Source organism: Tetrapisispora phaffii, chromosome 7 (genome assembly GCF_000236905.1).
Source record: "Tetrapisispora phaffii CBS 4417 chromosome 7, complete genome".
Classification (NCBI taxonomy): Eukaryota; Fungi; Ascomycota; class Saccharomycetes; order Saccharomycetales; family Saccharomycetaceae; genus Tetrapisispora; species Tetrapisispora phaffii.
In genome coordinates, this window is record NC_016526.1 from 620815 (window position 1) to 635336 (window position 14522).

A 14522-nucleotide genomic window follows, 5' to 3' on the forward strand; every position below is an offset into this window, starting at 1 on the left:
GTTAAATTACATACTGGATAGTTAGATAAATCTCTCTGGTCTCTTGGACCTGGATCAATGAATTATTTACTATTGATTACCGGGGTTTATATATACTGTTGGAAATGTAACTGGTCGTATAGGTGACTATACGATACCAGATAGTACCTCTTTAGGAGATTATTGTTGCCGACCTGAAACAATAGTGCCTGCAAGAATGTAATAGCAGAATTTCTAATGCAATAAATAGTACTGTAGAACCATCAGCCTGCCGTACGTGTTCAACTCGACGACGTCGTCTTGTTGGACAGAACGGTAGATTGAAACATGATATATATATAAACCCCGGTAATCAATAGTAAATAATTCATTGATCCAGGTCCAAGAGACCAGAGAGGTTAATTTAGATATAAAGTATATAATCTAACAACATTTTAATATATTAAGGCAATGAACACAACTGTTGAGCAAGCATATACATAATATTTCAATCTACCGTTCTGTCCAGTGTCATTTCTAACAACAACTTCTGTTATAAATCTAAGATTCCTGACAGTTTATTAATATCGACAAGTTATACAAGCAGTCGTCCCAGGCTCCGGCACACAGTAACTGATGGCCCATCAGTACAACGACAAGACATAACAAATACGGCCTTGTTGGCGCAATCGGTAGCGCGTGTGACTCTTAATCACAAGGTTAGGGGTTCGATCCCCCTACAGGGCTTTCTTTTTTCCATCTTCCTTGATTGTCCCGAACGGTTCGGCCAAACCGTCCTGCCCGAACCGCTCAGCGCTCAGAACGCACTCGCACGGACCACTGCCGTGCGAGATTGTGAGTTCTGACCCCCCTCACACCACGGGTAACCGTGTCCCGGATCGAGTCTCGATATCAAATAACACAGAGGTACCACATCTCTCACAACTGCCTACAAGGAGGATGCTAAGAGCATTCTTCTAGTTTACTTGTTACAATGACAATGCAATGGTCTTAAACTAAACAATGCTGTTAGCAACGACGTCAGGTTGTCGATATTTTTTGTTTTCATACAATGTGGACGAGCAAGACAGCGATTGTGTTGCTCAAATGATAATAAACAAGAAGCTTCTCATTTACAATTGAGATTAGCCAATTCCCTCATGTCTGCCCCACCCCCCCCCCCTCTTTGACCTCCTTGACCCTTACAACCGTATTTTATTTGTTTCATTTTATTATATAAGGTCCTCAAATGAGCAAACTGACCTAGTGCATTTGACTCAGCAACACTTCCTAATCAAGATCTTCATTTACCATTTTCATTTGTCTGTTTTCCCCTCTTCTCGTTCTTGCAACCACAAGAACGGACTAATAAATACACAATCACTATCGCAATATATATATATATATATATACATACGCATACGCATACGCATACGCATATATTTATACTTATTATACTTAGAAAGCTTTTTATCAATCCCCATTCCTACCAACTGTCAAAGGAACAATATCTGCATACTACCGATCACAATGTCTTTGTCCGTGCAAGAGATCCCAACTAAACCTTACCAGGACCAGAAACCTGGTACTTCAGGTTTACGTAAGAAGTCTAAAGTATTTATGAATGAGCCAAACTACACAGAGAATTTCATTCAGGCCATTTTGGATGCAATCCCAGAAGGCTCTGAAAACTCTACCTTGGTTGTCGGCGGTGATGGTCGTTTCTACAACGATGTCATTCTACAATTGATTGCTGAAATTGGTGCTGCCAATGGTGTTAGAAAATTGATTATCGGCCAAGCTGGTATTCTATCTACCCCAGCAGCTTCCCACATCATCAGAACTTACCATGAAGAAGTCACAGGTGGCATCATTTTAACTGCTTCGCACAACCCAGGTGGTCCAGAAAATGATATTGGTATCAAATATAATTTAGCAAATGGTGGTCCAGCTCCCGAATCTGTTACAAATGCAATCTGGGAAGCATCAAAGAATTTAACCACTTACAAGACAATGAAGGATTTCCCAAAGATTGATATTAACACAATTTCAGAAAACGTTAAATATGGTCCATTATTAATTGATATCATAGACTCAACAGAAGATTACGTCAAGTTCTTGAAAGAGATTTTTGATTTCCCATTGATCAAAAAGTTCATTGAGACTCAACGTAAGACGAATAATTGGAAATTACTATTCGATTCATTGAATGGTGTCACTGGCCCTTACGGGAAAGCTATCTTCGTGGACGAATTTGGTTTGCCAGCAGACGAAGTATTACAAAATTGGCACCCACAACCAGATTTTGGCGGTTTACATCCAGATCCAAACTTGACCTATGCTAGAACGTTAGTTGATAGAGTTGATAAAGAGAAAATCGAATTTGGTGCTGCCTCGGATGGTGATGGTGACAGAAATATGATTTACGGTTACGGTCCTGCATTCGTCTCCCCAGGTGACTCAGTTGCAATCATAGCTGAATATGCCAACGAAATCCCATATTTTGCAAAGCAAGGTATTTATGGTGTAGCAAGATCTTTCCCTACATCTAGTGCCATCGACTTAGTGGCTAAACATAAAGGATTAGATTGTTATGAAGTACCAACAGGTTGGAAATTTTTTTGTGCATTGTTTGATGCTAAGAAACTATCAATTTGCGGCGAAGAATCATTTGGTACAGGTTCCAACCATGTAAGAGAAAAAGATGGTGTGTGGGCAATTATTGCTTGGTTAAACATTTTAGCTATATATAACAAACATCATCCAGAAAAAGACGCTTCGATCAAGACCATTCAAACAGAATTCTGGCAAAAGTACGGTCGTACTTTCTTTACCCGTTATGATTACGAAAGCCTTCCTTCTGCAGATGCAGCCAAAGTTGTTGATTTCCTAAATGCGTTTGTCACTAATCCAAAGACTAAGAATGCAGCATTCCCAGGTGATCCAAACCTAACTGTTGTAGATTGCGGTGACTTTTCATACACTGATTTGGATGGCTCTGTTTCTGATCATCAAGGGCTATTCTTCAAGTTGTCTAACGGTGCTAGAATCGTGCTAAGATTATCTGGTACAGGTTCTTCCGGTGCTACAATTAGACTGTATGCTGAACAATACAGTGATGACCAAACTAAATACAATGATTCAGCCGATGATGTTTTAAAACCAGTGATAAAGTCAGTTGTCAAGTTCTTAAAATTCCAAGAATTCATCGGAACTGAGGAACCAAATGTCAAAACTTAGTAAAACTATATATATATAATGAAATGAAAGCTTTTCTCTCCCCATCCTCCCAATATATACACATCTTAAAAAAGATTGCATGAATATTTAAATAATTCTTTAAAAACAATAAATTATCACTTTCTCATCGCCATAATAAGCATTTGATAAAGATATCTTTCATTGTTCATGATTTTGGAATGAACGAACAACTTTTCAAAAAGATCTAACTCTTGTACTAATCCTAAAGACCCTCAATTCTGACAAGAAACTAATCCTTTTGTATGCGCTCATGATCATTACATCTCATCAAATTACTTTTATATACCTCTCGTTCCTCTGAAACTCTTAATGTTCTTCCAATTGATCGTTCGATTTTAGCAAAACAAAACCTTTCGCGCCTTGTTGAATCGAAATTAGCTCCTGGATCTTTCCAGGAATGTCTTTTATTGGGCAATGTTAAAAGATAAAAGTATATAATCTGAATATGATACTATACTTGTATCTTAAGTAATGTTTTTTATAGTTTATTAATTGCTTCGAGGAAGTCTCTAACAGGCGAGTATCTGAACAACTGGTTTCTAGATCATATCGTTTGACTACGCTGAAATATTTCAGTACCTTTCGTTTAGGCCATAGAGGATACAGATAAAAAGAAGAATAATAATAATCATAATAGCGACAATGTACTCTTGGAAACTGTCAAAACTCAGATTTAATAAATCAAAAGAGGAGAAGAATAATAAAGAGAAGGAGAACGAATCGGAGAAAGGACATGATATCAACAGAACCAAATCGCCAAGTTTATTTCATTTCCATCATGAAAAGAAAAACAATAGCGAGGAATCTGGCTTAGAGGGTAGATCTGCAGTTGAAAGCGACGCAGATAGGGAGACTGTCATTACAAAGAACCCTGAACACCATACCTCAAATGCCCATGATACAGATTTTGCTTCTCATTTAACTGATAATTCAACAAGCAATGAAGAAACAAAGCATCAAGAACAGTTCTCTGCTAATAATGAAGAAAACAAACAACCCAGTGATACATCTTCTAATATTGGCTTGATGACCATTAAAATATACAGTGGTTCGGATTTTATTTTACCCTTTTCTTTAACATCGAATAAGCAAATTTTAGCTAAATTAATGTCATCCGGTGCTCCACCTCCAGGTGAAGATAGTCTTGATATTGACGATATTACATCGAAGTTATCAAAGTTGAATATTGTTAGTGATAACAATTCACCTTACGAAGAGTTAATCACAGGAGATAAATGTACAGATATTGTGCCAGCAACCATTAAATTGCCCGGTTCTGAAACATTAAACCCACTTCTGTATTTTACAATTGAATTTGATAATACCGTAGCTACAATTGAACCAGAATACGGTACAATAAGAAACCCTGTTTTCAATAAAATCTCGTCTTTTGATGTCACAAGAAAGTTATCAAGTTTGAAGATCGATGTTTTTGCACGTATCCCATCAATATTGCTACCATCAACAGTGTGGCAGAAGGAAGCAAGTGCTGAAGATGAAAAGGTCTCGCAATTATTAAGTAAGATTAACTCGAATCAAGATATCCATATTGATTCTTTTGAATTGCCATTAAGTTTATTTATCAACTCTGCCGCTAACGTTAGGTTATATAACCATCATTGGGTAAACTTAAAAGATGGTTTTGGTAAATTAAATTTATCAATCGACTATAGACCATCTAGGAATAAGCCGTTGTCAATAGATGACTTCGATTTATTAAAGGTGATTGGAAAAGGTTCCTTTGGTAAAGTTATGCAAGTTAGAAAAAAAGATACAAAAAATATCTATGCATTAAAGGCAATTAAGAAATCATACATTATTTCTAAGTCTGAAGTAACACACACATTAGCAGAAAGAACCGTTTTATCAAGAGTGAATTGTCCCTTTATAGTTCCATTAAAGTTTTCATTTCAGTCACCAGAAAAGTTATATTTGGTTCTAGCATTCATCAATGGAGGTGAACTATTTTACCATTTACAAAAAGAGGGTAGATTTGACTTATCCAGATCAAGATTTTACACTGCTGAATTATTATGTGCACTTGAAACTTTACATAATTTGAATGTCATTTACCGTGACCTGAAACCAGAAAACATCTTATTGGATTATCAAGGCCATATTACTTTATGTGACTTTGGTTTATGTAAGCTAAACATGAAAGATGATGATAAAACAGACACCTTTTGTGGAACACCTGAATATCTTGCACCTGAACTATTATTGGGGCAAGGTTATTCAAAAGAAGTGGATTGGTGGACATTAGGTGTATTACTTTACGAAATGTTAACAGGTTTACCACCATATTATGATGAAGACGTACCAAAGATGTATAAGAAAATTTTGAAAGAACCGTTAAGATTCCCAGAAGGATTCGATAGTGATGCCAAAGATCTACTGATCGGATTATTAAGTCGTGATCCAAAGAGAAGATTAGGTTACAACGGTGCGGACGAGATTAAAAACCATCCATTTTTCTATAATCTCTCTTGGAAGAGGTTATGGATGAAAGGTTACATTTCCCCATACAAACCTCCTGTGACAAACTCCAGCGATACGAGCAATTTTGATCAAGAGTTCACAAGAGAGAAACCAATTGATAGTGTTGTTGACGAGTTCTTAAGTAATAGTGTTCAACAACAATTCGGAGGCTGGACATACGTCGGAAACGAACAATTGGGAAGTCCAGCCACATAACACAGAGTATGTACAGAAATATGAGAAGTAAAAACATAAAAACATGAACGATGCATAATCCATAAATCTATAAATCTATAAATCTCTATAGCTTATGGTATTCGGAGGATTTCACAAATATTCAATAAACACACACATAATTATGAATTTGTATATATACACTTGCTAAGGCTAAGGAAACAATGGCCATAAACGATCACATCACATCTCATCTCACCTCATTGAGGTGAGATGAGCCTTAAATTCCAGTTTTCACTTCTCAACTCCCACGCAAATGGTAGTACAAGCAACATTTACAAAGCTTTAACTTTTCATAAAAAATGACATTTTCCATTTTCTGCAAAAAATTTAATGATGAGAAAGAAGAAATCAAAAAAATTTTTCATTTAAATAATGATTCACTTTTAAATAATTGTAATGATTAATGTATTTATGTTCTAATCTTGGTATAATTATGTCATTCGTAAATACAGTACTAATAGCATTTACATTTGAATTCTCCTTGGAAGGTCTAGTGCTGAGAAGAAAACTGAAGCTAGAAGATAAGAACCCCAGGCGACATCAAAGGTTTTTATTATACTTTTATTTTAATTTTATTGTTAACGAAGAAGAAAGCATTCTAGGATTATCTGGTTTTAAAAGGTACAAGATTCCATAAAAGTGTTAGATAACAGATAGTTTATTGGACTTTTTGGAATACGATAAGTGAACAAATCAGACATTCGACACGCTGCCTTTTCATTATTAATCTGTTCTAGTCTGAACGTCAGTTTTACTTTAACTCTTTTATTCTTTTTATACTCTTATTTTTTTCTTTTGGTTTTATTTACATACATATGCATTATATTCATTTGATCAGATCCATTACATTGCACTTATTACATAATGATAGCTATTGAACGGTCTGAAACAACTATGAACAATTCTGGCGTGGTCGCTGAGAAAGAGGAAGTCGATATGAATACGAAAAATGTTTCTGTTAAGAGAAGAAAAGTTGAGTTCTCTGAGGATGTGATGTTGCATTCCATCTCTGCCAGAAATGCAGACGGTGTAGAAGATTCTAAGGATCCTCAAATAGCCGAAACCATGTACAGAAGATATGTATTATCCGCATTGGAGGCTCTTGATACAAAGGACTCTTCACTAATAGATTCGATATCTAATCAAATGAGTTTACCAACCTCTAACAAGGAACGAATTAGTGAATCTAATTTAAATATCTTATTAGATATATTGTCATCGAATGTTAGTCGTATTGATAGTCCCTTATGTAATAATTTGATTTTATCAATTATAAATTTTGAAGAATGGTATGAGTTACCAACTGCTTCTCTTACAAAATATATTTTCTTCATTCAAGTTTTATGTTCAAGTTTACCAAAATGGTGGCAAGATATATCAATGGCAATAATATCGAAATTCATCTTAGCACCAGAAAAGACGATAAAACATCATGAACTTATAGCATATTTTATAAAGACGATCCCATCTACAATTAATATGGTAGGTGATTTTTTGGTGAAATTTTTCCCAAATAAAAATGACTCTAAACAAAAACTAGTAAATTATATTACAAATTTACTAATGTTAACTGATTATTGTAAAGAATTGAGGTTTCTAGTGTGGTCATTATTAATTGAAAAAATAATCACGCTAGATGTCGAGTTACAAAATGAACTAGATGAACTGGATGATGATGACGAACTAGAAGAATTTGATGGAGATTCCAGTAATGATGAAGAAGATGAAGACAGTGATGAAGAGATTGAAAATGAGGAAAATAAGTCAATTATTTTAGAAGCAGAACAAGACAATGATAATGATGAAGATGGTGATCAGGAGGAGGAAGGGGAAACTTACAGCGCTGAAGTTTCTCAAAGTATTAAAGAGCTCTCTTCTAAATTAGATTCCATCCTATCTCTATTGACTTCAAAGTTATCTCATGAAGTCTCACCAGAGAAAATAGAAAGTGGTGAAGGTGTAGGCTTATTTAATAAATTGACTGCTTTGTTCAAATCTCATGTTCTTCCTACCTATTATACCAAATCAATCCAATACATCATGTTTTACATTTCACAACAGCAAAATGAATTAATGGACTCATTTTTGGTCACATTAATTGACATTGCATTTTCATCAAACGAAACTTCAGAAACTAAAATAAAATCATTACAATATCTAGGTTCCTATATCGCTCGTGCTAAGAAAGTTTCAAAGACCCAAGTGATTTTTGTGACAAGTTATTTAACCTCATGGTTGAATAGATTTGTATTGGAGAGAGAAGAGGAAGTTGACCAAATTGGTGGTATGGAAAGATTTAAACAATTTTATGCTACTTTTCAAGCTTTATGTTACATGTTCTGCTTTAGACATTCCGACCTCAAAGATGCAGATGGTAATTGGGATTGTGAATTAGATAAGTTTTTCCAAAGAATGGTCATTTCTAAATTTAATCCTTTGAAATATTGTAATGAGAATGTTATGATGATGTTTGCTAGAATTACACAGCATGAAGGTATTGCTTATTGCTTTGGTATAATCGAAAGTAATAACAATGAAAGATTAAGAGGAATCATGGGAAGATCTTCGACACCAACAACTGAGAGAAATGGTGTAACCGACGACAAATCTTCGAGTAATTTCACAGCTTCAACTTGGTCCTTAGTGACTAGACAGCAATTCATCGATTTACAAAGTTATTTCCCATTTGATCCATTATTTTTAAAAGAATACAAAATTATGATGAAAGATTACTACATCGAGTGGAATGAAGCAAGTGGTGATTACGAAAGCGATGATGACTCTGACGATTAACAGATATATTTTAAATGCATTTACAAATAAATCTGCTTAAAACTCGAAACCCTGCATACTATTCATAGATATTCTCCTTACAATAGTTATCACTATAAAGCATTTTATTCTGAAACTTTCTAAAAATTTCACAATACATTTTTTGCATATGTTTTATCATAAATTGCTATATAAATCTATAAATTTGTCTGACAATTGACTTTACAACTACATACATGTATAAACTGAATTAAATTGATGCTCTTCACATTGAAGTCTTTGCACGGTACAAATCCTCACAAGAACTAATATTAAATAATTATTATATTTATTATATTTATTATATTTATTATATCTTTTTAATACGAATTTATAAAATTGTATTGTTAGAGTTTTAAAAACCCAACATGCCCTTTAAATATACACTAATAATGAATACAACCGTTCTTATTAATGTTTCTTCTTATTATTGGATTTCTTTTTCTTACTTTTGGAAGGTGCACCTTCAGTCGATTTAGATTTTTGTTGATTAGCTTCAGAAATGTATTCCGGGACTTCTGTGTTCACTATCAATTTACTTAATCCAACAATTTCCTTTAACTTATTGTTTTTCTTCTCTTTCTTCGACGCAATCTTATGTATTCTTTTAGCATCGATTGTAACTCCCTTTGGACCCATTGCACTCAATAATCTTGAGACATCTTTACTCTTATTTGTTTGAAATTTATAGTTGGTAGATTGATGAGGATTATTTGTCTTGAAAGTAACTGTTGAGTTCTTCTTCTTCTCTAGAAACTTATAAGTCAATGAAATTGTAGTCTGAGATGGATTAACCTCAAACAATTTTACACTATTTGAGATGAATAAATCAACTGGTTTAATAGACATTCTACGTAAGTTTTCAGAAAAAATGTCTTACACTCCAACAAAAAAATGGCAGCTCACTTCTATTGAGAAAGTCACCCCACAATATAATATTCATATATCAACCTCTATCTATATCAATATGTATAAGTATCTTAATCCTTTGTTAAATATCTTTCAATGTTTTGTAAAACTTTATTTTAAAGTTTTCCACTTTTCACATTTCCGCCAATTCGTTTGTTAAAATCGATATAATGACAAGGTTTGGTGGCGATCGATTCATGATCTATATGATAAGCTTGCATGAATTTAGTTTATAAATGATTAAATTGATGTTTTTAAATGTAATTTTATGTTACAAGATGTAAGAGACAAGAATTTGCATGTGTAACAGGGTATCAAGGTGTATTTTTGTGTAGTTAAGAGAAGGCTAGTTTTTTACCTGGTTCATTTAAGCATTATCTGAAAGCATTGCGGTATTGAGCAGGACAGTTATCCACTTCCATACCTATCCATATCAGTTTAACGAAATATAATATACGTATTTGCAGTTTGATTTTTGGTCTGTTTTAAGTTTTTAAGAGATAGTTTTTTATCCTGTATCCGATTTTTACGTTCCAGTGTTACGTTCTAGTCTTGACTGAGATTTTGGAAGTTACAGAAACAGGTTTTAACGTGCTTTTATTTTAAGGTCAGATGAACACAATGAGCAAAGAGAGCTCGAAAGTACATTCTGTTGATAATATCAAAGATCATAATGATAACAAGAGCTACATTGATACGGTAGGCAATATAACTAATGAGGAATACTACAGTGATGATGACGTTAGCATAGAGAGTCATATTGACTCCAGGGACGAGTATGCAAATAATGATGTTATGAGACCTTTAAAAATTAAGAAGAATCTACCTCTATCCAAGGACTACAAATCACTAGCTAATCGTCAAGATAAATTAACAAAAATAGATACAGAAGATAGTGACAGTAAATCTTTAACAAGGCAGATCGATTTAGTAAGAGCCAATTTGCAAAAGCTACATCATAATTCCGACTTAGATCATTGTTTGACTACAATTGATCTAGATTCTTTTGAAAAATACTTGAAGGATCCACAGTACATCAAAATATTCAGGAGAAAACATGAGATCACTGGTTTTAGACGTATGTTCTTGGCACAAGAATTTAAAGCGCACGATGACGATGAATACAAAATAAACAAACACAGTAGCACTTCAGCACATCGTTCAAAGAAGTCCAGTGGTAATACTACAAAACTAAGAGACCTATCATCAGCCATATGGTCAGTCAAATTTAGTAATGATGGGAAATATCTGGCATCGGGTCGTAAAGATGGTTCGATCAGTATTTGGAAAGTTTTAAGTAATCCTGTTGAAAGAAGACACTCCGAAAAAAACGACGATAAATTAACGTTTGACTATCATAAATCATCAACAGAGGGAGAATCTTCTAAACGCAGTGATTCAAACCTGGAGGACCCTAATAAAAGCGATTTATATGGTCCTGTATTTAAGCGTAAACCAATCATAAATTTTGAGGAACATTCCAACGATATTCTAGACTTAGATTGGTCAAAAAATGGTTTTCTCGTTTCAGCATCAATGGATAAATCAGTTAAGCTATGGAATATTGAAAAAAAGCAATCGCTTAGAACATATTTACATCCAGATTTTGTCACATCTATAAAATTCCTTCCCACAGATGATAGATTTATAATAAGTGGTTGTTTGGATCATAAGTGTAGGGTGTGGTCAATTTTGGACAATTCCGTTTGTTTTGAATTTGATTGTAAGGATCTTATTACATCATTAATACTTTCACCTGGTGAAGGGAAGTATACTATCATTGGCACATTTAATGGATATATCCATATTTTAGAAACAAATCAATTGAAGCATATCACAACTTTTCATTTAGTAGACAAACATACCCAAGGATCCCGTTCTTCACCAGCTATTCTGGATATGATACAAACCGGGAAAACATATGGCCCAAGAGTCACTAGTCTTGAGTGTTTTAAAAATGCCTGCGATGGTGCTCTTAGATTAGTTGCATCTTCGAATGATTCAAAAATAAGAATTTTTGATTTAAAGACAAGGAAATTAGTTGAATATTTGAAAGGTTATAAAGGTAACTCTTCTCAGCACAAAGTTTCCATATGTACTTTTTACGGTAACCAGTTTGTATTAAGTGGCAGTGATGATCATTGGATCTATGCGTGGCATTTGAAGTCTTCTCAAATATCACTTCAAAAAAATAATAGCAACGCTCCTCAACCAAGTACATTAACTCGTTCTGGAAGCTTTAAAAATTTATTTAGGAAATCTTTGCAATTAACAACTAACATTGACATCGATAGTAACGCCAATTCAACAAGTGAATCATTATTAAACGATCCAAGTACTAGCACAAAAAGGCGAGCATCTATGAATCCTCTTCATAGGACGTTTAGGGGAAGAGCTCTAAAAAATACATCATATACAACATTCCATGGTCATCACTCCTCTGTGACAAATGTCATTCAAGCACCAGTTGAAACTTCAAAGTTGTTGTCATTATCTAACGATTTGATCTGTGAATTGACTTTACAATATTTCAATGCTCATAACATTGAATCTGTTTCAAATTATTCATATGATACTGATAATAGTGTTCCATCTTCCAGAAAATCTATGAGTTTCCATTCCAGTTCAACTGGTAAAATGACAACTCCAAATTTTAATTTTAAGAATACTACAAATAGTAACTCTTTGCCAAACATGGTAAAGACAGTAGGAACAATAATCGTGTCTACCGATGTTTCTGGTACAATTAGAGTATTCAGAGCAGATTTACCTACAGAAATTAGAAAGGCTGTGTTGAAGAAAATTATTGAATATAAACAATCCATCCGTAATGGTGCTAGTCTACCTTTGCATCTTAACTCCGCCACATCATTTAACGATTCCAGTATCATCGATAGTTCCTTAAGGGACAGCACTATTAAATCTTCGGTCAACTATGATCTAAGTACTTCTAAAAAAGACCAGTCAGCAAATGACAAACAAGGCTGCCTATCTAGTAGAACCAAAGATACTGTTAAAACTGACAGCAGCATCAAGCAACCTAGAGTGAGCCGTGTTTTCATGAATAATCTTTTCAATAGGTCCGATTCAAACATGTCAAACAACAAAGTAAGGCAACTACAGTCTAATGGATTATTTTATAAATCCGGAATAATAAATAATGATGGTAATTCCTCGAGGACTTCGTTTTCTATTACTGACAAGGATTTGTACAACAACACAAATGGATCTAGCACAATTACAAACAGGTTTAGATGTGATATTTGCAATGGAACAAAATTTGAACAAATTTCATCACATTCCGGAAACCTCCAAAACACTTACTACCAATGCAGTGAATGTGGAACACAACTAAGCAATCTCAGATAATATCATACTCATGACACTTCCCAAAAAACCATAGCAAAGTGGGATAGAATAATATACACACATAATTAATATACAGAACTCTTCTTTTTTTAATATTGCACAGACAAGCCTCGTCAGTAGCGTCTTCCCTTTTCTCTCCTTTCATATTCCCATGGGAACTCAAATCAGGTTAATCTCCCCATGGTCCACTAACTTACATATAGGTTCTTCCAAGTTCACATCCTTGTCTCTTAAAGAAAACTAAAACTACCTTTCCTTTTATACTTTTTTGTTTTTAGGATGGGCGGCTAATTGCTTTTTCGGTGACTGCGAGTCTAGATCTCAGAAAAAGACCTGCAAGAAGGAAAATCCTTTTACATTTAAAGATTATTCCCATGGTTTTGTATATAAAGAGGGTTTATTTTAGGATGTTTGAGATAGATAATAGTCCAGTTTAAGTTTAACATTTCCCTTTAGTTGTTATTGAAAGAAAAGTAGTATAGAAAGAAATTTATTTTTGCTAAAGTGTAGGCGTCATCGTGGGGTATTGGAAATTTTTTAAGCAGCCATGATATATGAAATATTGCACAAATTATTATTGGAGTACTTATTTCTCCCATTCAATCATCTTTTAAATACAGTTACAGAATTATATGTACATTATAGAAACACTATTGTTTCTTGGTTGCTTCAATACAGATTAATTGGGTGGATACTGACACGGTTTAGGAGTCTATTTATTTCTGTTATAAAAGTAGGATATGTTCCACAGCATATTTCATTTATAATGGACGGCAATCGACGCTACGCTAAATCTTTTGATCTTCCTGTCAAGAAGGGTCATGAAGCTGGAGGCTTGAATCTACTGTCATTAGTTTATTCTTGTAAGCAGATGGGGGTAAAATGTGTCAGTGCGTATGCCTTTTCCATTGAGAATTTTAACAGATCTCCAGAAGAGGTTAATACACTAACAACTCTTTTCGCTGAAAAGTTGGATGATTTTGCAGCGAGAGCAGTTGATTACACGGATCCTTTATATGGTACAAGGTTAAAGATAGTAGGCGATTTTTCTTATTTGTCGTCGGATATGGTAGAAAGAATTAGAAGAGTTGAAGCATTGACACAGAATGGAGATGACTTTATTTTATATATATGTTACCCATACACTTCAAGAAACGATATCTATCATTCAATATTTAATACAGTTGACAAAAAAATCAATAATATCAATACCAAGCAATCTACCGATAATAGTACCATACATATTAAAGACTTTTCTAATTCTATGTATTTTGATTCTTTTTCAGACAAATGTGATTTGCTAGTTAGGACAAGTGGTCACAATAGATTGTCAGATTATATGCTCTGGCAAACACATGAATCATCTACTATCGAGTTCACTGACAGTTTATGGCCAGATTTCTCCTTTTTCAGTCTATATTGGATGATCATAAGATGGTCTTTTTTCTAAGACTTTAGATAATTATAATACGAATGCTAAGCCTTACACCAGATTGTCT

General features: G+C 34.1%; 6 protein-coding genes and 1 non-coding gene across 7 annotated transcripts; 6 read left to right on the plus strand and 1 right to left on the minus strand.

The window, feature by feature from the left end:
• The first annotated feature begins 632 nt into the window (after window positions 1–632).
• TPHA0Gtrna8K lies at window positions 633–705 on the plus strand. The gene has a single exon. It is a non-coding gene; the product is annotated as a tRNA-Lys (tRNA).
• A 783-nt stretch (window positions 706–1488) lies between these two features.
• TPHA0G02900 (uncharacterized protein) lies at window positions 1489–3198 on the plus strand (the record flags this gene model as incomplete). The annotated part of the gene is made up of 1 exon (XM_003686517.1): window positions 1489–3198. One exon carries the CDS (start codon window positions 1489–1491, stop codon window positions 3196–3198), a length of 1710 nt encoding a protein of 569 aa, XP_003686565.1.
• Window positions 3199–3861: 663 nt separating this feature from the next.
• YPK1 (serine/threonine protein kinase YPK1) lies at window positions 3862–5913 on the plus strand (the record flags this gene model as incomplete). The annotated part of the gene is made up of 1 exon (XM_003686518.1): window positions 3862–5913. The coding sequence occupies one exon, from the start codon at window positions 3862–3864 to the stop codon at window positions 5911–5913; it is 2052 nt and encodes a 683-aa protein (XP_003686566.1).
• An 885-nt stretch (window positions 5914–6798) lies between these two features.
• On the plus strand, window positions 6799–8727 carry RRN3 (rDNA-binding RNA polymerase I transcriptional factor; the record flags this gene model as incomplete). Its single annotated transcript, XM_003686519.1, has 1 exon — window positions 6799–8727. One exon carries the CDS (start codon window positions 6799–6801, stop codon window positions 8725–8727), a length of 1929 nt encoding a protein of 642 aa, XP_003686567.1.
• A 429-nt stretch (window positions 8728–9156) lies between these two features.
• SRP21 (signal recognition particle subunit SRP21) lies at window positions 9157–9594 on the minus strand (the record flags this gene model as incomplete). Its single annotated transcript, XM_003686520.1, has 1 exon — window positions 9157–9594. The coding sequence occupies one exon, from the start codon at window positions 9592–9594 to the stop codon at window positions 9157–9159; it is 438 nt and encodes a 145-aa protein (XP_003686568.1).
• Window positions 9595–10266: 672 nt separating this feature from the next.
• TPHA0G02940 (WD40 repeat domain-containing protein) lies at window positions 10267–13023 on the plus strand (the record flags this gene model as incomplete). The annotated part of the gene is made up of 1 exon (XM_003686521.1): window positions 10267–13023. One exon carries the CDS (start codon window positions 10267–10269, stop codon window positions 13021–13023), a length of 2757 nt encoding a protein of 918 aa, XP_003686569.1.
• A 547-nt stretch (window positions 13024–13570) lies between these two features.
• On the plus strand, window positions 13571–14473 carry SRT1 (ditrans,polycis-polyprenyl diphosphate synthase; the record flags this gene model as incomplete). Its single annotated transcript, XM_003686522.1, has 1 exon — window positions 13571–14473. One exon carries the CDS (start codon window positions 13571–13573, stop codon window positions 14471–14473), a length of 903 nt encoding a protein of 300 aa, XP_003686570.1.
• Window positions 14474–14522: the final 49 nt, after the last annotated feature.